This window comes from Pteropus vampyrus, unplaced genomic scaffold (assembly GCF_000151845.1).
Source record: "Pteropus vampyrus isolate Shadow unplaced genomic scaffold, Pvam_2.0 Scaffold287, whole genome shotgun sequence".
Lineage (NCBI taxonomy): Eukaryota > Metazoa > Chordata > Mammalia > Chiroptera > Pteropodidae > Pteropus > Pteropus vampyrus.
The window spans coordinates 538,112-563,756 of NW_011889068.1; the positions used below are offsets into that span (position 1 = coordinate 538,112).

The window sequence follows — 25,645 nt, forward strand, 5'->3', positions numbered from 1 at the left end:
TGGCTAAGGAAGCTGTGGTACATATATACAATGAAATATTACTCAGCCATAACAAGAGATGAAATACTGCCATTTGTGACAACATGGATAGTCATGCTAAGTGCAATAAGCCAGACAGAAAAAGTTGAAAATCACATGATATCACTTATATGTGGGATATAAACTTAAAAGTAACAAATGAGCAGGACAAACAAACAGAGACTCACGGACATGGACTATAGGCTAGTGGTTACCAGAGGACTACAGACTAGTGGTTAGCAGTGGGGTGGGGGAGGAGGAGGGTGGTAGACGGAGTAAAAGGGGTCAAATATGGGAGGGAGGCGGAGCGTGAAGTGGGTAAAGAGGATCAAATATATGGTAGCTGAAGGAAACTGGACTTTGGATGGTAAACACACAATAGAATATACAGATAGCAAATGATAATGTACACCTGAAAATTATAAATTGTATTAACCAATGTTACCCCAATAAACTTAATTAAAATAAATAAAATAAATAAATACATAAATGAATAAATCTGCACATAAAATAAAAAAAATAAAAAATAAAAGTGAATTTTAAGGAAGTTAAAAAAAAAGGCATTTAAAAATATGTAGATTGATGGGACTACAATACCTGTATTCAAAGTAGCAATCACTTTCCAGAAATGCTGGAAGTCTTTCCTTTTTGATCCATTGAATACCTTGTTCACGACTGAGACACTATTAGAAAACAAATGAAAAAGAATGTCAAAGAAAAATCACCTTTTAGGACAATTAGGACCTAATCACCAGAGCAATAATGACTTCCAGCTATTACTAGGATCCCTGCCTCTACCTTCTATTTCCATAAGAGCAAGGACCCTGAGTCACAAATTTGAAGCCATTCCTTGCCTTGTGGTGCTTCTTTAATTCTCTCAACAACCCTGTATCAACTATTATCTCCATTTACAGATTAACAAACTAAATCCAGAACAATTAAATAACTATTGAAGGAGAAGAAATGACAGAAGAGTCAGTCAACCTCAGTATTTTCATAGCCATAAAATGGGTTAAAAATGATCACAAACAGTAAAAGAGCTAACCAGAAAATTTGGAGAGGCCACAATGGTAACTTAAGTCCCCTTGTCCTTCCAATTTTAGAAAATTTTGTTAAATATTTACATCCCCAGGCACTATCCTGGAGATACAAAGGTAAACAAGAAAGATAAGACCCTGTCCTTAAGGAGTTTATAGATAATTCAAATAGGTAATAATAGTAGTGTTCTGTAAGGGCCATAAGTTTAGGCTTCTGTGGGAGGTCACATAGGCACTAAAACAGCAAAGGTTTCCCACAGAACATGCTACTCTTTGACCTAAGCATGATTGGCTCGATTGAAGACGAGAGCAGGAGAGGAAACAAAGATAAGTTCAGAATAACTACATCACAGGAAGAGATTTGAGGGATGGCGGAAGGAAGGCTGGATAAGTAGGCAGGAGCCTGATTATGAATAGTCTTTTAAATAACATTAAAGAGTTCAGATTTTATCTTGAGATTGTGAGTGCCATACAATATTATGGAAGACTTACTAGATTGCTTTTCATCCTAAAACTCACTGTTGATTCTATTTTGTTTTATATTCACTTTTCAAGATGAGTAACTTGGACACTAAACAAATGCTACTTGTAAGTAAAACAACCAATAAAGTACATGTCTCAGTGAGGCAATGTCTGCATTTATGTGGCTTCCATTTGTTATCCATTAAAGCAACAGTTTTGCTGTGATAGTAACATCAGAGTCAACACGATGACTGCTAATCATAGCCAGGAAACTGAAGGCTCACAGAGCAGTGCTACCAACATTTGATAAGCTGATGTTTTTCAAGGTACACCCATGCTCGACATTGCTGGCACGTGGCACAAAGGCTACCCAGGATTGGAAAACAGAGCACATAATAGTTTCTTCCTGTTCGGTCAAAAAAAAAAAACCAAAAACCAAAAACCAAAAAACCCATTTGCCTTCACCAAAACTATCTTCGGAGTACTGAAATTATAGAAGAAACTTTGGAAATAGCTAGCGCCTGAAAGGTAGCATCTTGTTGACTGTCTCATTACTTATCAGTGAGAAATGAAGGACATTTAGATCTTGTAGTTAGAAAGACTCTACACATGCCTGTGTATGCTACATGCTGACAACCATACAGGACTCTTGAATTCTCATTAGCAGTGCATTCAGTGTATCACAGAAAGACTTCGGACTACGTGTAAAGATCAAGATAAACCCTCGAGGAATTCCACGAGGTTGTCAGACTAGTTGGTTCATACAAAATCAATTTGCATAGTTTACCTAATGAATACTTCACCTACAACTCATCCCTTTTTGAATGTTTTTGCATCTATTTGACCTAAAAATTAAATAAAATGAAAATTTTAAAAAGAATAAAATAAAAATTGAAGTCTTTAGTCGAACTGCCAAAAAACTCCTTCAACATATTTATAAGTAACTAAGATACAGAAAAGACCAAAAAGACATAAAACAATCCTGCCAACCATAAAATGACAACTTAATACTTACAAGAAACACAAAAATAATTTACCCTAGGTAAAATTATTTAATCTTTAAGAGTAAAAAAAAAAAAATTGGTGAAGAAACAAAAAGATAACCAGAAGGTTAGGGAAAACTGGCTGTAGGTAAAGCATTCTAGAACTAGTTCCAAAGAGCCATACACAAGCTCTCCAAAATGCCTCCAGGATTAGATTAATAACAATGATATTTATATGTACAAGGCAACCAAATAAAGCATGGTTATCTCCCAATAGATTATTTTGTTTAATAAGATTTACTGAAGTATAAATTATATACAGTAAAATTCATCCTTTTTAGTATAGAGTTCTATAAGTCTTGACAAACACATACAGTCGTGTAACCATGACTATAACCAAAATATAGAATAGTTTCAACATTCCCCAAACTTACTCAGGCCAATTTGCAGTCAACCCTAGGCTCTAGCAACCACTGATTTGTTCACCTCTGTCATTTTGCTTTTTCCAGAATGTCATATAAATGAAATCAATATAGTATATAGCCTTTGACACTGGATTCTTTCAATTAGCATAATGCATTTGAGGTTGATCTGTGATCTTCCATGGATTACTAGCTCATTCCTCTATATTGCTCAGTAGTACTCCATTGTATAGATGAACCATAGTTTAACTATTCCTCAGTGAAAAGAAATTTGGGTTGCTTCTAGCTTTTGGTGATTATAAATATAAAGCAACTATAGACATTTGCATACAGTTTTTGTGGGAGCATAACTGTTCGATCCTCTTGGGTAATCTATAGGAGTACGATAGATGAATAATATAGTATATGTTTAACTTAGAACTGCCAAACTGTTTTCCAAAATGGAATTTTCACCAACAATGTAAGAGTTCTAGTTGATCTGCATTCTGGCTAGCATATGGTATTATCGATGTTTGTTTGTTCCTAATTTTACTCACTCTAATAGTTGTATTGAAATAACTATGATTTGTGTGTATGTACATTATCTTTTTTAATAAAAGCTTTATTGAGATATAATTCACATTCCATACAATTCACCCATCCAAATTGTATAATCCAATGGTTTTTACAACATTCACAAACTATCACCACAAATGTAGAACATTTTCAATACCCTCCCCCAAACCCACACTCATTAGTGGTCACTCTCCATCTCACTCCAACTCCCTTATCCTCCCACCCCTCAATGTTGATTGCACTTCCCTATGGCTAAAGATTATGAACATCTTTTCATATACACATTGGTCATCTGTGCATCTTCTTTGGAAAAAATGTCTATTCAGATCCTTTGTCCATTTTTCAATGGGTTGTCTTTTTATCATTCAGTTGTAAGAGTTCTTTAAGCAGTCTAGACACAAGTCTTTACCAGATATGTGATTTGCAAATATTTTCTCCTGTTCTGTGAGTTGTCTTTTTACTTTCCTGGCAGTGTCTTTTGAAGCATAAAATTTTCATTTTGATTTGTCCTTTTTTTCCCTTTTGTTACTTATGCTTTTTGTGTCATATCTAAAAAACCAATGCCTACACCAAGTTTTAAAGATTTATGCTTATTTTCTTCTAAAATGTTATTTTTATTTATTTATTTATTTATTTTGCATTGCTGGATTCGATTTGCTTTATTTTTGATGATTTTTATGTCTATGTTCATGAGAAATATTAATTTGTAGGTTCTTCTTTTCCTTGAAATTTCATTATCTAGCGTTGGTATCAGGATAATGCTGGTATCACAAAATGAGTTGGGAATTGATCTTCTTTCAATTTTTAGTAAAGTTTTTTATAAATTTAGTATTATTTCATCTCTAAATGTCTGATAGAATTCACCAGGGAAATCATGTAGACCTGGAGTTTTCTTTGTGGGAATATATTTTTTAAGACTTATTTTTTAGAGCTGTTTTGGGTTTACAACAAAATTGAGAGGAAAGTACAGAGATTTCCATATATTCCCCACATATGCATAGCCTGCCCCATTATCAACATCACTCACTAAAATGGTACAGTTTTTACTAAGGATGAACCTTCACTGACACATCATAATCACCCCAAATCCATAGTTTACCTCAGGGTTCACTCTTGGTGTTGTACATTTTATGGTTTTGGACAAATGTATAATGACATACCTCCACTATTATAATATCATACAAAGTATTTTCACTGCTCTAAAAAATCCCCTGTGCACTGCCTGTTCACCTCCCACCCCCTTTACCCCTAGCAACCACTGATCTTTTTATTGTATCCATAGTTTCCCTCTTCCAGAATGTCATATAGTTGGAATCATACAGTGTATAGCTTTTTTCAGATTGGCTGCTTTTACTTAGTAATATGTATTTAAGGTTCCTCCACATCTTTTTATGGCTTGAAAGTTCACTTCCTCTTACCACTCAATAATATTCCATTGTCTGAATGTACAGTTTATTTAACCATTCACCTATTGAAGGCCATCCTAGCAGCTTCCAAACTTTGGCAATTAGGAATAAAGCTGCTGTAAACATCCATGTACAGGTCTTTGTGTAGACATAAATTTTTAACTCCTTTGGGTAAACACCAGGGAGCATGATTGCTGGATCATATGGTAAGAGTACGTTTAGTTTTATAAGAAAATATCAAACTGTCTTCCAAAGTGACTACCATTTTGCATTCCTACCAGCAGTGTATATGGTTTCCTGTTGCTCTACATCTTCATTAACATTTGGTGTTTTCAGTGTTCTGGATTTTGGTCATTCTAATAGGTGTATAGTGGTATCTCATTGTTGTTTAAATTTGCATTTCCTTGATGACATATGCTATGGATCATCTTTTATATGCTTATTTGCCATCTCAATATCTTCTTTAGTAAGGCATCTGTTAAGGTCTTTGGCCCATCTTTTCAATTGGGTTGTTTGTTGAGATTTAAGAGATTTTTGTGTATTTTGGATAACAGTCCTTTACCAGCTGAGTCTTTGTAAATATTTTCTTCAAGTTTATGGCTTGTCTTCTAATTCTCCTGATATTGTCCTTTGCAGAGTAGTGATTTTTAATTTTAATAAAGTCTAGCTTATTAATGACTTCTTTTATGGATCATGTCTTTGGTATTATATCTAAAAAGTTATCACTTTTTAGTAATAGGTCATCTAGGTTTTCTCCTATGTTATCATTTAAGAATTTTATAGTTTCATGTTTTCCATTTAGAACTATAATCCATTTTGAGTTAATTTTTGTGAAGGGTATAAGGTCTGTGTCTAGATTCATTTTTTTTTTTTTTTTTACATGTGGATGTCTAGTTGTTCTAGCACCATTTTCTGAAGAGACTATGTTTGCTCCACTGTATTGCCTTTGCTACTTTATCAAAGATCAGTTGACTATATTTATGAGAGGCTATTTCTGGGCTCTCTATTCTGTTCCATTTATCTATTTGTGTATTCTTTCATCAATACCACACTATCTTGATTAGTGCAGCTTTATAGTAAGTCGTTAAGTTACGTACCATCTGTCTTCCAACTATTTGGCCTTTCCACATAAACTTTAGAATTAGTTTGTCAATATCCATAAAATAACTTGCTGGGATTTTGATTGGGATTGCATTGAATATATAGATCAAGTCAGGAAGAAGTGACATCTTGATTATATTGAGTCTCCTATCTATGAACATGGAATACACATTTATTTAGCTCATTGATTTCGTTCATCAGAGTTTTATAGTTTTCCTCATATAGATCTTGTACACATTTTGTTAGATTTATGCCTAAGTATTTCATTGGGAGGGTACTAATGGTATTACATTTATTATGGTAAGTGGTATTATGATAAATGGCAATGGATTTTAAATTTCAAATTTAAATTTGTTAGTATTTGGAAAAGCAATTGACATCTGTATATTAACTTTGTATCCTGCAATCTTGCTATACTTGCTTATTAGTTCCAGGAGGGATTTTTGTTGTTGTTGATGTTAATTCTTTCAGATTTTCTATGTAGAAGATCCTGTCATCTGTGAAAAAGGCAGTTTTCTTTGTCTTTCTTCCTATCCATATATCTTTATTTCTTTTTCTTTTATTGCATTAGCAAAGACTTCCATTCAATGCTAAAAATGAAGACTGGGCAAAATGGAGTAGATGATAGGAGCTTCATTCATCCCCTCTTGTGACCACATTGACAACATCAAAGTTGTGACACAAATATGGAGCAAACAGCAAGCAGAGTCACCTGGGGTCTAGACGAACATAAACTCTACAACTAGGGAGAGAAATAAGAAATCGCCCTGCAATGGTAGGAGGTAGGAGGGGATGAAGACATGAGGCTGCCCGGTCCCCAGCAGCTGAGTGGGACAGAGGCTATGGCAGCGGCAGCTGGCAGCTGTAGATGCCTCTTAAAGGGACCATGTTTCACAGTGATGGACCTGCTCATTCTGAGCAACAACGCTGCTCAGAGTGCACCAGGGACTTATAGGGGGACACTGAGTTGATGGAGCAAGGGCTAGAGTCCTGCCCCCATCCCAGTGTGCAGACATAGAGCTGCTATAGTCAAAACGTCATCGAACAGGATAACAGAGGTCAGGTCATCGAACAGGATAACAGAGGTCACTCTGCCCAGAGGATTCTCTGAAACTCTGCCTTCCCCAGCTCATGGCCCCACCCAAGCCACATCCAGGTGTGTCCTCGGGGAGTCCTATGCAACTTGCTGAGCAGCTTCAAGGCTCACACTGGTAGCAGCTGACCTCGGTTTCTGGAGTGACCTCATGAGGCAACTATAAGCACAGCATCTGTGGATTACTTGCTGAATCTTATTAACAGGTGGCTCCAGAGGGGCACAGGCTGGGGCTAAACTTGACCTGCAGCTGAACCCTTCTCAGGTCTGTGCTGCTGGTCACCCACTACACAAAACCACACCAATAAGACCAGGAGACTTAGGAATTTTAATTAGTACCCAGAAACAGACAGAAAGGCAGCCAAAATGGGAAGACAAAGAAGCAGAAACCATACAAGAGAACAGAACAGAGATCCAGGAATAAGGGAGTCAAGCAATCTAACAGATGCAGAGTTCAAAACACTGGTTATAAAGATGCTCAATGAAATTAAGGGAAGTGTAGATGAACTCAGTGAGAACTTTAACAAAGAGATTAAAAAGCATAAAAATGGAAAAGGAATTTATAAAATGGAACCAGTCAGAAGTAAAGAATACATTATCTGAGATGCAGAGTTTACTAGAGGAAATCAACAGAGTGGATGAAGAAGAGGATTGAACCACCAATATAGAGGATTGTGAAGCCAAGGGTACCCAATCAGATCAGCAAGAAAAAAGGAACCAAGACTATAATAATAATTTAAGAAGTCTATGGGACAAAATTAAGGGTAACAACATCCATGTCATAGGGGTACCTAAAGAGGGAGAATAAGAAGCTGAAAATATATTTGAAGAAATAACGATGGAAAACTTCCCTAACCTGGTGAAGGAAATAGAACTACAACCCCAGGAAGCTCAGAGAGTCCCCTCCCCCTAAAAAATGAACCCAAAGAGGCCTACATCAAGACATATCATGATTAAAATGCTAAAGGTTAAATACAAAGAGAGAATCTTAAAAGCAGCAAGAGAAAAGCAATTAGTTACCTACAAGGGAGCACCCATAAGACTGGCAGCTGATTTCTCAAAAGAAACCAAGCAGGACAGAAGGGCTTGGCACAAAATATTCAACATGATGAAAACCCAAGATCTACAACCAAGAATTCTTTGTCCAGCAAAGCTATCATTTAGAGTCAAAGGACAGATAAAGAACTTCCCAGACAAAAATTAGCTAAAAGAATTCACCAATATCAAGCCAGCATTACAGTAAATGTTGGAGGGACTTCTTAAAGAAGAAAAAACATGTATCAAAAACAGGAATAAAGAATGGTAATAACTACATATCTATCAACCAAGTACCTCAAATGGAAAAGAATTAAGTACTCCAACCAAAAGATAGGGAGGCTGAATGAATAAGAAAACAAGACCCCTACATATGCTGCCTCTACAAGAGACTCACCTCAGATTAGAAGACACACACAGACTAAAAGGAAATGGGTGGAAAAAGATAATGCCTTGACTGACCTAGAGGGTATTGCACTGAATGAAGTAAGTCAGATAGAGAAAGACAAATGCATACCACATGATTTTACCTACATGTGGAATCTAAAGAACAAAATAAACAATAACAACAAAAACAGAAACAAACTCATAGATACAGAAACTATTTTGAGGGTTACTAGACAGGAGGGGGGTTGGGGAGATGGTGAAAAAGGCAAAGGGATTAAGAAGTACAAATGAATAGATACAAAATAGTCATGGGGATATAAAGTGTTGCATATGGAATACAGTAAAAAATGTTGTAAAAAATATGTAAGGAAGAAGAGGGGTACTAGATTTAGTGGGGTGACCACTTTGTGATTTATATAGATCTCTAATCAGTATGCTGTACAATTGAAACTAATATATTATTGTATGGCAACTATAATCGAAAAAAACCCATTGAATTACACAATGTAAATATGAACAACTATTGTCTATTATATTTCAATAAAGCTGGGAAAAAAATGAGCTGTGAGAGGAGACATCCTTGTCTTGGACCTGATATTTGTTTGTAAAATTCCCCCTCATTTTCCTTTGCATGTCTGTAGTATCCATAGTGATGTCGCCTCCTTCGGTTGCGATGTTGATCATTTCTGTTTTCTCTGATTTTTTTTTTATCACTCTGACTAAAAATTTACCAATTTCATTGATTTTTTTCAAAAAACTAGCCTTTACTGATTTTCCTTCTTGTTTTTCTGTTTTCAGTTTAATTGATTATGTTCTTTATTTCTTTACTTTGGGTTTAATTTTTTAGTTTCCTAAGGTGGAAGATTAGATCATTGATTTAAGATATTCAGTTTTTATTTTTTTATGGTGACATTGTTTTAAAAAATCCAATAAGTTTCAAGTATACAATTCAACATTAATCATGTAAATATATTGCAATATGTTTATTGTCTATAGCCTTTTTTAATATAAGCACTTACAGCTATAAATTTATCTCCAAGGACTTGTTTAGATGCATCCCACACATTTTGTTATGTGCATTTGAATTTTTATTCAATATAATTTCTAATTTCCCTTGGGACTTACTTACTCTTTGACTTATGGGCTATTTAGAAGTGTGTTGTTTAATTAATTAAACATCTGGGGATTTCCAGGTATCTTTCTATTACTGATTTATAGTTTAATTTTATTATAGTCAGAGAACATAGTTCATATGATTTCACACCTTTTAAATTTGTTAAAATTTGTTTTATGGCCCAGAATAGTGTCTATTTTTGGTAAATATTCCAAGTGTACTTGAAAAAGATTTTGTGCTCTTTCCTCTCACAGTTGTGAGGGTCAGGAATCTCAATTCCCAACGGCTTGATAGGATAGAACCCAAATGAAGTAAATTCACTATATACTCACATGTTCTAGAATGCATCAAAACTATTTAGTAAAGGATACACACATATTTATACTGCCCCAAATTAACCTGATATTCTAAATATTCAAAGTAAAGTATGTGAACCTTCTCATATTGACAAATACTAACAAAACTGGCAGACTAATTTGGCCATTTAATATAAAATAATAACAGCAGCTAACAATTACTATGTTTAAGTACTATAAATTTAATAAATATAGTTAAACTTCATAAAGGGAAGCCCAAGGAACCTCATGTTAATCTCACCTAATGCTTTATCTGTCTAGTAAGATATAAACTCAAATATACTTTCTTACCATAATATTGTAGTTGACATTAATGGTCTCATTTTCGGAGGCGGCATTCATTCGAAGAGGCTGGACATCATTCTTTCCTTTCCTTACAACATCATAGATGGGATTTCGGGGTTGCTGGTTTTGTAGAATTTTTTTCAGTTGCTTTTCCAAAAGTTGTGGAGCATTGTTAACTACTTCAAAAACTCCATAATCCGCATTAAATCTAATTGCCTCTGAAAAGGTCTGTGAAATAAATTGTGAAAATAGGTCTTTAAATTTTTAAAAGCCAGAAACTCATTGTCTCCAAAAAGACTTGATACTTATGTTTATGCACATACATGCACACAAAGTTTTGTGGCTTTAATCATTACCTCTTCCTCTTCGGAGCTTGGAAATCTATTGACTATAGCTAAGAGAAGGCACTGAATCCCTCCTTCCCAGTATACTTATGCCATGAGATAAGTGTCAGAGTATATCACAGCAGAGATTTCCTTTGCATAAACATTTTACCTCTGTGCTTCTTTGGAACTGGAAAGAAATACACACCTGGTCTCTATGAAGCAATACTACTCTCTTTGAAGGGGGTGGATTGCTAGGGAAGAATTTTTTAAAGAAGAAATAACACTCCTATTATCTTTTTCATCCCCAGGAGCAATGAAAGCACTTATCCCGTGTCCAAAAGGAGAAAATTAAGTACAATGTGTTCTTCATTTAAGACTATTTCAACACCATTCCTCTCACTGTGACAAAAAATAAGTGAAAGATAACATTTCTGAGCTTTTCTCAGTAATTACTAAATGCTGCCAACTTTTATTTAAAGTCAGTCAGTTAATATACAACAGCCAGGAATCTTGAGTTTGTTAGCTTGCCAATAAGTAGCACGGTGACTTTGGGTAAATCTGGAGCATTGTTAACTACTTCAAAAACTCCATAATCTGGGGCCTCCATTTCCATAACAAGTAAAAGGTGAATTGGCTGTGCCTCTTCTAATTTTGCCCTCCAAATTTAGAATCAGGTCCCTTTTACAGAACATTAATTTACTTTAGGATACCTTCACTGAACTCCCTATTCATGTAGATTAATTTACGTATTTTTAGCTTGGTGGGGAAAAACATTAAACCCTTCCCCTTAAATCAGTCACTGTCCTAGGGACAGCATCAATTCTTTCACGTTTTACTAAGGGATTACTAGATATACTATAGTTAAAATTTAATGAATGGCAGGATGTAGGAAAATTTGAGTTAGAAATATATGTGTGTGTGTATATATATATGTATAAATGCCCACATGTGTGTATTCGTGTGTTTATTTAAATGTCAGATAATATCACATCTCTAAAGTCTGATTGTTTCTTCTTCTATGAAATTGAAAGTGAATGGACAATAGAGTTCAATATGAATGTCAGTTCACAGTTCAAAAAGCCTCAGGGCTAAGATTTCTCCTCAAAATTACAAGTATAGCTCAATGGATAAGTAATAATAATTAGCAGTAAATGGTGTATCAAGTTTCTTCAGTAAATATATTTCATTCGTTTCCCACTACATCTGTCTTTCAAACATGAGATTCAAACAAGTACCACTTACCTAAAAGTCAAATATTATCTCTGAATTATACTATCACTAGACTAAGCAAATAAAAGAGTCTGCTGATACCAGAGACAAGATTCATCTGATTGGAGAAAAAAACTGAATTAAACTGGGTAGAGAACAGACATCTAATATTAACTGGGGTAGGGAAAATGGAGCAGTATAATGTGAAAGACCATCTGGAAAAGATTTCTTTTAGTTCTGAGAATCCATGGAACAAGAGAACAAACTTGATCTTTATTTATTCTTTTCCTTTCTTTTTTCTGCTTCCTACCCTCACACCTGGTAGCCAGAGGAACACAAAACTGTGATAATCAAAAGCAAAGAATGCCAATTAGTTCTGTGTACAAATAAAATATTTCCTGTTAATCAAGTAAAAAAAAAAATAGAGAGATTGTGATACTCTGAGACCCTCAGTAGCCAATCTTACTGAGTAGTAAATAGTTAAGGCACAGCTGGCAGAAATAACAGGAATGATAAGAACTATTGTTTACCGAACATCGACTGTGTGCCAAGCATGTGACAGACACTTTAAGTGCACTATCTTGAATCTTTACACATTCCTGAGATACCTCTTTAACAGGAAAAAAATGGATGCTCTGGATAGTTATGTGATAGGCCATGGGCTCAGAGCTATAAAGTGCTAGATCAAGGCTACAGAAATAAGTCTATCTGCTCCCAAAGAAAGCACATTTCCCTCCTTTACTATATTGCCTCACATATGGTAAAACTAGCATATACTGACCACCTTTCTCTATGTCAGGCACTGTGCTAAGTAATCACTCCATGAAGTTAGTGGAGCAGGGATTCAAATCCAAGGTGTTATGATCCCAAAGTCTGTGCTCCGGTTTTACAAGTAAAGGCACAGAGACATGAAGCAGCGTGGTATATGTGGGTAATTTTAAGCAGTTTAATGCAGTTGGAATAGAACTAGAATAGTTTATAGGTGGAAGAGTTTAAGGAACAGAAAGACTTGATGTAAATGAAGTAGGACCAGATCATGGAAGTTTTTGTATGCCATTTTAAAAAATAACATAGTCTGATGTGTTTTAGGAAGATTCTTCTAGCGGTCTGGAGTTTTGCTTGCTGTCTCATGAGCTGGCAAGACAGATGCTCCTATCCAAGCAGAGCCATCACCACGCTCTGGGGAGGCTGGCTGTTACCACAGAGTTACTGCTATCATAACCAGGTTTAGTGCGGTAATTATTAACTCTCTGGGTGGGTTGCTGTCCCCCTCACACATAGCGGCCAAGGCAGGTTTTAAGGCAGGTAGTTAGCAATTACTTTTGTTTTCAACCTACAAAGCAAAACTGCAGCTGAGAAAGGTTACATAATCTCTTCATGGCTTTACAGCAAGTCCCCTAATGAGCTTACTACAGAACTCTGGGTTCATGACTCCAAAACTGCTTTAATCCTAGGGTTGACACATAATTTCAGTAGTGCTTACAGTGATGCTGTAGACTGGTTCACTCAGGATTCATTCCAATCTCCTTAAATGCAAAATCTGGACAACTAAAAACTATGTTACCCACACTCCCTTGTAGCTATGGTTTCACATGTGATTTAGGTTCTGCTACTCATATGCACTCACAAAAATACTTGAATTCTGATCCAAATTAAGTTGGAAAAAGAAGCAGAGAATATCCATTCTTGGAAAGAAAAGCTGAAGGATGTAAACATGAAAATGAAGAGAGGAACTGGTCAAAAGAAGTACTTTACAAAATAAGAAAAATAACAAAAGGAAAATTATAATTCTGTTTATGATAAAATGACACGAAATGTTGCTATTTATTAAAGAAATGTAGCTATATATAAAATATTTATAATTTTTAAACTTAAGAATTTATCTATTTGGAATTAAAATGGGATAGAGTCTTTGCCAGCAGTAAATAAGTGTTTTTCTATTCAAAAAGTCATGAGTTAGAGTAGATCTCCAAAGGTCCTTAATGGTACTATGATTTTTATTTTATAAAGGTGACAAAGAACTGATTCAAAGCTTTTTCCAGTTTACTTATTTCAACAACAAAACTTTTGAATGCTCAAGGGTCAGTTATTGTCTTAAGCAAAGATGATACAAGATGAATTAAACATTGTTTCTGCTCTTGAAGAAACAAGTATGTAGTCATTAATTTTACCTTCTAATGAAAAGTCAACAAAATACTGAAATGTTAAAATTAGTGTAATACGTAAATGTTAAAGGGGAAATTTGTCCACAAAAACCATAGTAGCAATACTAGATTATTATATCTTGTTTAGTTATTGTACTTTAAAAGGGATTTGGTTCAACTATAATCTATCTAAAAAAGGATAAGCAGAATGATTAAATGGAGAAATATTGAGTAAATTACTTCACTTCTCTGAGGTTTGTCATACAAAGGGGTTTTAACTAAATAATCCCAAGGTACCTTTCATGTTTGATACTCCATCAGTCCATGATTGTCTCTCCAGGAAAAAAGGAGTCTCTATCTTCTGCTCTCTAATAAGATCACCCAACTCCACTGCTCTTTTGTTAATTCGTTTACTTATGATTAAGTATTTATTGAATCCTTATTAAATGAGATACTGTAATAGATGATATATTGCTACATTTAGTGAGCCAATCCAGATCATATGACCTCCACAAAGCTCCAACTGAAATGAATGAGACACGAATTCGGCCTCAGATGCTAATCTAACAGAAGAAGAAAGATATGTAAATACACAGAACCAGTACAAGGGGAATGGACCCTACAGTCAGCACATAAAATGAGATCATATTTAGTCAAAATTATCCCTTGAAATCCTTGAAAACACCCATAAAGTACACTATTGTCCTACCTCTCAAGAAGTTGATCACAGCCAGTGTTTCCTCTAGCATTGAAATGGGTCACTGATTCCACTGATTCTTCAGTTAGGGACTAGATGAAGTGGTGGGCAGTGCTTAAAGCTCACGTTATACAAAAATATGTATGTTTAACACTAGAATCACCCTCCATATAAGATAACTACATTGTGAGAGGCAAGAATATTGATCCCACCGAGGGAATGGCAGTCTCATCTCTCCAGGAGAACATGGATTGATATATGCGTGTTTATGGATTGGTACAACAGACGAAATTATCCTAACTCTTTATATCACTCTTGCTCTCTCTGCAAAGCACAAGTAATTCATTTTGAGTAATAATACATATATGTTGCAACTCTACTTAAACACATAATAGCTATAATAGAAGTATGTATAGAGTGATGACACACACAAAAATTATCTCCAAGTAAGTAAGGAAGTTTTATAGAGAAAGTTGGGTCTTGAAGAATCAACAGGCATTCTCATGTAGTAGACAAGGAAGAGAATGGAATTCAGCAAAAGAAATAGCAAATTCATCAAGACATGGGAGCACAAAAGAATAGGGCACTTTTGATGAACTGCAAGCAGTCTGACATTGCTGAAATTTAAAATTCAAGGGGAGAGTAACAGTGTACAAACCTGTAGAGAGAGGCAGAGTTCATCAAGAGGACGACTTTCTATTATATGCTAAATTCTCAAGTTACCCTCTCAAATCAGTGGTTCTCAGAGTGTGGTACCTGAACCAGCATCGGCATCACCTGTGAACCTGTTAGAACTGCATTCTCAGGCCTCTCCCTATAAGCAGAAAAACTGAGGTGGGGCCTAGTATTTTGTGTTTAACAAACCCTCAGGTGATTCTGATGCACTCTCAAGTTCAATAATCATTGCTTTAGAATGATAGGGAGCCACTGAAGAGTTTTCAGCTGGGGAGAGACGGAATCCAGATTAAGACAAACTTCAAAACCCACATTGTTTCCGTTACTTCATGCTGACTGTCATATGTATTCATATGTGTGTGTGTGGTGGGGTGCCATCTATATTTTACACACAACAGACGAAATTAAAAAATTAAAACACAGAAAAACCCTGATATTTAATTATTAATCAAAGTCCTGTTTTCTGCTTAAAAAGAATCTCATACATCGAGCCCTTTCTTTTTACCATTTCTAAGCTCATCTACAAAATTCCCAAAATTAGTTTTGTTATGTGACAGTAAATGACACCTAAGGTGGGAGAGAGTTAGAAATGAATGATGTAGAAAGTCTTTCCCCCAGAAAGCTGAGTGGGCTGATTTAGAGAACACTGGCCTTTTAATAATACGACAGGAAAAATCTTGAATTTGAGCTTCAAACCCAATCCTCTGAAAGTTATGAGATCTGCTCTTTCCCTTACTTAATTTTATTTCAAGAGTATCATTTTCTAAACGTTCTAAAACGAATTGACCTGAAGGTGGTGAAAGCTAACTTTGTAGTACCAGTCATTGTGTGCGAAAAATATTTTCACAGAGAAAGCAAGTGCAGGAAAATATTTTTACCACGATGAATTGCTGGTTCCACATTTCTGGAAAAGAGGAGGGGGAAAAAAACTCTGTGAATAATTAGTGATGGGCTTAAACTGCCAGCCCAGCACCACTGAAACTTACCAGGTGCCAAATTATTTAGCTGAACAGTATTTAAATTAAAAACTAATGACTAGGTTAATTTAATACATGTTCATCTCTGGTCCAACTCTGTCTCTACTAATTGAGCTCCAAAAGCTATATTTTAAACATGCATCCTACTCAGTGAATGCAAAACATCTGAATACTTGAATGTAACTAGTCAGTCACCAATAACAACTTCTTTTCATCTAAATTTTATTGTCATTTTAGATGTTTCACCATAAACTATTCACCAGACGTATTCACCAGTGGGATGAAAGGAATAATGTGACATATAAAGTGCATAGAAAATATCCTTAGTTAGTATAACGAATTACATTAGGTTATTTGGTGCTTTATGTCTGAGCTACAAGGCTTATCACCCACAGGTATAAATGCTGAACTAAGCAGCACTACCTAGAGTCCCATCAACACTTTTAAAAATCAATCTCTGAGTATTTAAATTTTGGCAGGAAACAATGCAAGTCCTTCATCCCCCTTCATCCCGCTCATTCCCCAAATCCATACTCTCTCTCTTTCCTCCTCTCTCTCACCCGGTGCCAAACAATCCATCTAACATATAACTCCTTCATAAAGCTGCAAGAAATTATAATAGTTTACAGATTTTAAAAAAGTGTGGAGAATCAGTCCAAAAAAAGAAGTTATGGTAAAATTCCAAAGGCACATAGCTAAGCATGGTCTGGCAAACACATGCCATACCTATCCTTGCAAGGAGAGTATGGAACAGGCCACCCCTTCAGCTTCTGCAAACCATAAATGTCACAAACATTCAAAACCACCCACAGAGGACCAACTTAAATCTGTATGTGGGCTCATCTACTCAATCCCACAACAGTCAGTGAGCATAAAACACACAAAACAAAACCAAAAGAAAAAAAAAATGTTTTCACACTATAGCACAGAAGAAAACTTAATAAGCAAACACTTGTCCATAAAGAGTTGACAGCAAGAAACCTCCCAGACACCACATGAAAACAATATCTGAATGTGAACCTGGCACTAGAACAAACAGAATGAAGTTATGAAAGCTAGGATTTGGAAAGTGCCATAATTATTTATAATAGCGGCAACTGTCCTGGATTCCCCTCATCAAAAAAATAACATGGAGGCAGGCTACCAGCCATCAATTTCTGGATCTTACAATGTGTCCCAAGGGTGTAATGGTGTAATGGAAAGAAACAGTGTAGGAGCCAGAAAGCCTGATTCCTAGGCCCATTTCTGCCACAATCCAGTCATGGGACCTTGGGCATGTCACTACAAATGTGGAAGAAGTCTTAGAAGTCTCAGAAATCTAGATGACCTAAGGGCCCCTTTATTTTGAGAACGTTATAACATATATCATCTACACTCTCAGACTCATATTGTTAGGGGATTTTACGGAGCATGGTAGAGGAGGGGAGGCAAAGGAAAAGAACATTAGAAAGTTCATTTGTTTATTTCAAGGATATTATATGAAAGTTGTAGAAATAAAAACAATCATCCTCAAGAAGCTTTGGGAGATACAGAAGAAAGGGACCTATCCTTGGCCCCAGGAAATTTACAATGTAGCTCCTGAGTTTGTCTATTTTGATAGAGGTGAAAGAATCACATTTTCTTTAGTTGGAAAAGTCTAATCTCCCGCCCAATACCTCTATGCCCCACAAAATATCCTCCAAAATGTTTTCCTAACCCATACCTGAATATCTCTAATCGCAGGGAGTTTATTCCTTCACAAGCCAAACCATTCCACTGTTATAAAATAAACTTTAAACATCTTTCTTCTAGTGAGAAAAAATCAATTTCTTCATAAACGCTGGCCCTGGTTCTGCTTTCTAGCTTTGCATAATATGTTAACCCCTCTTCCTCAATCAGATTTTCAAATATTTGGAAAGCGCTGCTGCATTCCAACCCCTCTACCCATTCCCTAGCCAGGTTCGACATCTACACCTTTTTCAGCCCTTCCTTGTCTGACGTGGTTTCCAGAGCATTCATTAGCTGAGTCTCCCCAAGTCGGGGTTGGCAGAGCAACGCTTAACATGTGGCACCAAAAACGGAACACAATATTCCAAATGTAATCAAATATAATAGGACAATTACATCCTATTAAAAAAAAAAAAACATTTATTGAGTGCCTTCCATGCTCCAGACTAATATTTTTTCTTGATCTTAACTATACATCTGTTAACGCACCCTAAAAACACATTAGCTTTGTTTGTTTTAGCCCATTTCAGATGACCATGATAAAAATGAGATCAGATTCTGTTACCCAAAATATCAGTTTATTTCCTCTGTTGCCAATTCTGTAGTCATTACAGTATAGTAGGACAAGCTTTTGAGCCATGTGGACCCAGGTAGACCCTGTCACTTACTAATCGAGTGACCTTAAGTTGGAAAAACACTGGTTCACTTGCAATGTTTCATTCAAGTCTCTGATAAAAATAATTTTCAAAAGTCAAAACTAATGACAGATTTGTGTGGCACAGAAGATTATCCTTTAAACTGACAACGATCCGCCAATCTAATGAAAGAGTGACTGCCCCTTATGTTTCAGGAATGGAAGATGAGATGGTCTAGTTAATGAAGGGAAAGGGAAGGGAAGCACCACTTCTGGGCCAGGCACTATATATATATTACCTTGGTTCATAACAAACTTGTAAGATATTTTGTTTACACAGAGGAAAAAAAATCAAAGAATTAAGTAATTAAGAAATATGTCTAAGATCGCAAGGGTAATGAGCGGAAGAGCTGGGCTCAAACACAGTTTTATCTCTCTTCTGTTACTAACCATTACACTGGGAGACTTGAGCACAGGAAGAATACGTGTGATCAAGGCGGGTGGGGATAGGATGGGGAAGGCAGAAAAGAGTGTGAAGGCATGAGTTTTATGAGGTTAAGAGATACAGCTAAAAAAGTTAGGTTGAGGCCAAACTGCCAGGGTCTCGAATTCCATACTTAGGACTTCAATCTTTAGGCTATTAAGAGTTAACCTCTATTCATATTTGAACACTAATTTCATAGATAATACTAAAGGATTTGGAGACCAAAAAAGGCAGCATCAGTGGAGCATGTGTTCAGTGTATTGTTTTAGATAGCGTCCAGAGGGAAGGATTTGTGAACTGAAGTGATTTAAAAAATATTAGCCCTAATAAATTTGTCTCATAATATAATCCAATCTTTACAATATTTGCTTTGATAATATATTCAATAGAACATAATAATACACTCACTGGAAGGCTTAGGAATTCATTAAAGTAGTCCACAAGGAAATTATCTGTTGCCAAAGAATCTTCCTGCAAAAACATAAGAACACAATATTATGCTTATGCTTGTTTTAAAACATGCCAATATTATTCTCTAATTCTACTATCAATAGATTATATGTAGATCTTCAAATCTTCTTCAGTTGGTCAGTAGTGAATCCTCACTATAAGCAGAACACGGTGCTACATTATCTGAAAGGAATAAATACAAAAATAGAATGAAGCATACTCCTAAAAGACTTTGCTACTGTACTTAGCTGGAAAACAGAATGTGTGAAAAATACAGCACACTTAAATGAAACACCAACAAATACAAAATACTACACGTGGTAAATTTCTCACAGACTTATTAAAAATATATATTTCATAAAAATGAAGGCAGAGTCAATAAAGTAAGAACTAGTGTTTGGGGGTTAAAATGAAATTCACAATGTAAATTTCTTAAATTGCCTAATGGAAGTGATAAGCTAAGTGAAGAAAACATTCTACTGCTTCCCTCTCAGAAAGACAGCTTTAGTAATTTGGGTCTTGCTTAACTTTTGCATGAAGGAACTTTGACAATGCATGTGTTCTAAGCATAAAGATTGTATACATTTTCTCCAGAACAATTTCATTCCCCAACATAGTCACTTTTAAAGTTGGCAAAATTGGAAAGACACTGCAAAGAGCAAATTCTCTCTTCCAAATAATACACCTTATTTTATTGGTAATTGTTTCCACTGTGTCAAAAGCACATCATGGCATAACCTGTTGTATAGTACATGTGTTTATTTTGTTATTCATAATTATATTTCAATTTTACAAATCTAACATGAAAGTTGACGATATGATATAATGCTATTATTTCCATATGGCTGATTATTTTCTTTTTATATTGGCCAATATTTTTAAATGTGTTGAAGTATAGTGTGGAAGGATAAGAAAGATACTATAGTATATTAATACCTATTTTAGAAAATAGATTTTCAGGGTAATTTTTAAAGTAACTGAAGAATAAGGATAGAGTTACAATCACATAGGATTTATATCAAGGAACTTACTAAAAATACAAACTGATTAAAATAACAACAACGAACTTAGGATCTTATTAAAAGACCTTCACAGTGGCACTTTCATAATATACTCTCAAAGTTATGACTGACAAAAGTCTAATAAAGCAGAACAGGGCAGATAACATTTGGTGGTGGCTATGAGGCTGACAACCTTTCAAATTTTACCTTTCAAAGTTACTTTAATTTTCTGGACTTTATTTAGTGAACTACCTAGTTTCTGCTAACTCTTAGGAGAAATTAACTGAATTCAATAAACATTTTTAGGATCTCTTAGGTAGAAGGCATTGTGTTACAATAAGTGTGGTCAAATTTTGCACTACTGGACTCATGATCAAAAATCCATGATCATGAGTCATGGATTTTAAAATGAATAACAGTAGTGGAGTACAGCCCCTTGTTAGTTTTTCTAAAATAGGCATTTTTAATTTTTAGCTATAAAACAGAATGTGTACTTCATAGAGACAGACCTAAACATTGTCTAGAATTTGGCCAGCCACATTGCCAGAAATTTCAAGATAATTCTTAGATTCATATATTCATTTTCAGATGCCTCACACTTCTAAGATATTCTAACTCAACATTTTCCAAATTACTTGTGATGAAGCTCCTGTTTTGTTTTGTCCCTAATCCATTTCAGATAACTTCTGTAAAATACAGCAAGACTGAATTACTAGAAAATAAAATAAAACATATACATAATACAAGCCCAATTTTTTATTATTAAATTCAATAGATATAAACATACTCTGTCAAATTACAGTAAAGTTTCTAAACATTTCCTCTTGATTTCTGAACTCATCTCTACATGGACTGGTAACAGTGTCATCAGTCCACAGACCCTAATCAAGAGTAGTACTGCCCTAACCCCTTGGGGAGCAGTTTGCTTTCAGCTCCCTCAGGTCTCCCTGAAACCAAACCACACTGGAGAGCATTTCCTTGGCATTCTTTCACATCTTCAGGTTTGTACTTACAACCATTATTAAAATACTTTATAAAAATCTGAATTTCTTTTCTAAAATTGTATATTAATTTCTACCAATATTAAACATTAGTGCTTCTGCTCATATCAGGGCAGGTCTATAATGGAAATAAGTGCAGTGAACAAGTGCCTTCTGCTCAATCCTCGTCTCACTTTAATGGGAATGCCTGTACTTCTCTAAATAAATGAGCATATTTTCTCATTGCACTTCCTTCCAGTTCACTGAGTTCAGATATTGTGTCACATCAGTAGCAAACAGTCTTGTAAAGCAATGAGGATCTGATGAACCTTTTATTCTCAAAACCCATTAATTAAAAAAAAAATTTAAAGACCTTGATCTGAAGCAGCAGCTCAGTCACTCTCAATAGGTTTCCACAATCCAGTTACATAGTTGTATTAAAATGAACTAAGTCTCCATATTCAAGTTTAATATCTTCCAAATAACCAATAAACTGGTGATAGATAATGGTACAATCAAGAAGAAAACTGAGTTACAATCAATTCCTCCACTACGTCATTCCATAAACCTGACTACAAAATTTGCAACCCAGATTCTATGTTGAATGATGCAATAGAAGGTAAAAACATTTTTCAGAGTTGAATACACTCTTGAAACCTGTTTGTTCATATATTACAGGTGCACCATCTGTGAAAGTGAAGTCGGCTTTTCCATTTTTAGTCCAAACCTCTCAAATTTCTTCCTGAAAAAGGGTTAAACAAAATAGCTTACATGTGCTTGCTAATTACAGTAGGTAAAAATTTTTTTGCTTAAAAAAATTACTTTGCGGCACCCTCAAATCAAATAAACTACAATCATTTCACAACTGCAAAGATATACCAAAAAAACATACACAAGGAAAAGGAAATAAGATAAATACAGACAAAAATCATAGTTCAAGAAAGAATATAATAGATGCCATAGAAAATTACAATATAAACCATTTTTCTCCCAAAGGAGAGAAAGATATCTGGTAGGAGGAATCAAAAGAGACTCAAATGGGGAAAATGGCATTCAAAATGCATTTCAAATAACTTCAAGTCTATGAAAGCAAAACATAATAAAGACAAAGACTGTTAGCTAATGGCAGAAGTAGAAGGACAATCCATGTTTCCAACTTCCTTTCAAGCTATTCACATACTAAACCAAAGCCATTCAACTAATTTCCAATGCAGAATCTTAAACTTCCACACTTTAGATTGGGAATGTTATCATCAATCAAGGGATAGGATAGACCATACCTCCAAAATTATACTCATTTTTGCTTCTTCTTAAAATACATAAACATTCTTTCTTTTCTCCTTTCTAAATAAGCCAATCACTAGACAATGTACAGACAATGGAATTCAATGGGTCAAGTGAAGGTGGACCCTTACAGTTCACAAGGTAATCAGGCGCAGGACTGATGGCTGGAGCTCCCAGATGGTGATTTCTGGTTGTGAGCAACCTTGTTTGGGACTCCTCAGATCCACCTCCCTCCCATAGAGACAGAGATTTATATGCCACGTCCCACACATACTGCTCCTCTGAAAGACACTGAGCATAGCCAGGACGTCCCACACCTACTGCTCCTCTGAAAGACCCTGAGCATAGCCAGGTAGTTGCTCAAGCCCCTGGATATGGATTTATTGGCTAGCTACAGGGCATACCACTGCCCCCATGAAACTGTTGGAGGAGTTTCCATTCGAGGTGTCAAAGAAGACAATGCACAGATAAAGGTGCTGACAGCTTGAAAGAAAGGAGAATGAGAGATCCTGGAAGGCTACAGATGATGGCCTCAAATTTTAGCCTTCATTTATATCAGATATTTCTGTCAGCTGGCAACTCATAGATCCTTGCAGTAGTGTCCAAGCTAGTTACAAGATCACTGCTTGAAAAATGTGTGTATATACTGCAATAAGAATTTCATCATTATTTTTAAATATCTGATATAAAACATTTTATTGATTTCTAAATCTATTTGTTTATCCTAAGAAATTTTAACATTATATTTGTCGTGAAAAAAAAATTGTTAAATTTTAATTTTAACTTAGATATTAAAGTGGTTTTAAAAACAGTCTAAAAAAAATTTAATACCTATTGGATGATACAGTTTCTCACCAATAGAAACTATTCAAGGATTTTAAAAGATCACCGTTAAAAAAATCTTGATTAGGAATTGCGTATAGTCATTTAAAGCATAAAATCTGATATTAAAAAGTTATGTGTTAGAGAGCCTCCAGTCAAGATGGCGAAGTCGGTAAATGCTCTCACAACCACATCAAAATTACAACTAAACTACAGAACATCCATCATTGGGAGTTGCCTGAAGTCTAGCTGAACAGAATTCCTACAGCTGAGGACATACAGAAGAGACCACCTCGAGACTGGTAGGAGGGGCAGAGATGCTGAATGGGCTGGTCCCACACCTGCATGTGGTGGTTGAAAATCAGGAGGGATATCGTGGCCACAAAGATCCCCACAGAGAAGAGGTCCCAGCCTCAGCTCAGGGTTCCAGTGCCAGGAAGAGAAGTTCCCACAACTTCTGCCTGTGAAAACCAGCAGAGATTGTGGCTGAGTGAGAGGAAGGGCTGCTGGAGTCACAGACATTCCTCTTAAGAGGCCTGTGCGGACTTACTCGCTGACTGACTCACTTGCTCTGAGCTCCAGCGCTGGTAGTGGCCAGCCTTGGTTTGCAGCTTAGCCTATCGAGGCACATTGGATCCAGCATGGGTGGTGGGCAACTGTGGATTGTTTGGTGGCTCATGCTAGGAAGCCCAGGGCAGGGCACAGGCAATGGCTGAACTTGGCCTGTGGTGGGGCCCCTCCCAGGAGGCCCCATCCTGCACGTAGTGGCTAGCTTCAGCCTGAGCCGAAGCACCACGCGGGACCACATCCAAGGACGACACACACAAAGGACAGACTGGGCAAGCACCAAACTCCTGCTAAAGCAAATCCTGCTCCACAGAGTCAGCCACTGCACAACAGTTTCCCCACTATAGTCACGGCCAGTCCTCACAATCAATCAGCCTCAGGGTCAATCCGTCCTGCTGACATGGAAACAGCAACTAAGTCTCAACTACAACAGGAGGGCAGGCACACATGATCCATACGAGGAACATACCTGGAGCACCTGGCTCAGGTGACCAGGGAAGACTGTGCCACTGGGCCCCACAACACACCTACAACATAAGGCCACTCTACTAAGACTGGGAGACATAGCAGCCCTAGCTAATACACAGGAAAAAAGACAACTAGGCAGCCAAAATGGGAAGACAAAGAAACACGTCCCAAATGAATGAACAGAACAAAGCTCCAGAAAAAGAACTGAACAAAATGGAGACAAGTAATCTAACAGATGCAGAGTTCAAAACACTGATTATATGGATGTTCAATGAACTTAGGGGAAGAGTAAATAAACTCAGTGAGAACTTTAACATATTGACAGAAAACAAAAATGGAGATAGAAAATACAAAAAAGAATCATCAAAAATGAAAAATACAATAACTTAAATAAAGATTAGAGGGAATAATAGTAGATTAGATGAAGCAGAGGATTAAATCAGTAATTTAGAAGATAAGGTAGCAGAAAACATCCAATCGGAACAGCAACAAGAAAAAAAGAATTTAAAAAAAAAATGAGTTTAGTTTAAGGGACCTCTGGGACAACATCAAGCATACCAACATTTGCATCATAGGGATACCAGAAAGAGAGAGAGAGAGAACAAGAAACTGGAAACCTATTTGAAGAAATAATGACAGAAAACTTCCCTAACCTGGAAAAGGAAATAGACATACAAGCCCAGGAAGCTCAGAGTCCACAATAAGATGAACCCAAAGAGGCTCACACCAAGACACATCGTAATTAAAATGCCAAAGGTTAAAGACAAAGAGGAAATCTTAAAAACATCAAGAGAAAAGCATTTAGTTACATACCAGGGAGCTCCCATAAGACTGTCAACTGATTTCTCAACAGAAGCTATGCAGACCAGAAGGGACTGGCATGAAATATTCGAAGTGATGAAAAGCAAGGACCTACAACCAAGATTACTCTACCCGGCAAAGCTATCATTTAGAATCGAAGGACAC

The 25,645-nt window shown here is 36.0% G+C and overlaps 1 protein-coding gene across 1 annotated transcript in view; it reads right to left on the reverse strand.

Annotated features, from left to right (window-relative positions):
* Positions 1 to 25,645, reverse strand: part of RGS22 (regulator of G protein signaling 22) — a 185,638-nt gene that overhangs the window by 121,839 nt on the left and 38,154 nt on the right. Inside the window, exons 3-5 of the mRNA XM_023521020.1 lie at positions 19,516 to 19,578; positions 10,261 to 10,482; positions 616 to 701 (exon numbers count right to left, since the gene is read on the reverse strand). Coding sequence (XP_023376788.1) covers positions 616 to 701; positions 10,261 to 10,482; positions 19,516 to 19,578 — 371 coding nt within the window. The remainder of the gene's footprint in view (positions 1 to 615; positions 702 to 10,260; positions 10,483 to 19,515; positions 19,579 to 25,645) is intronic.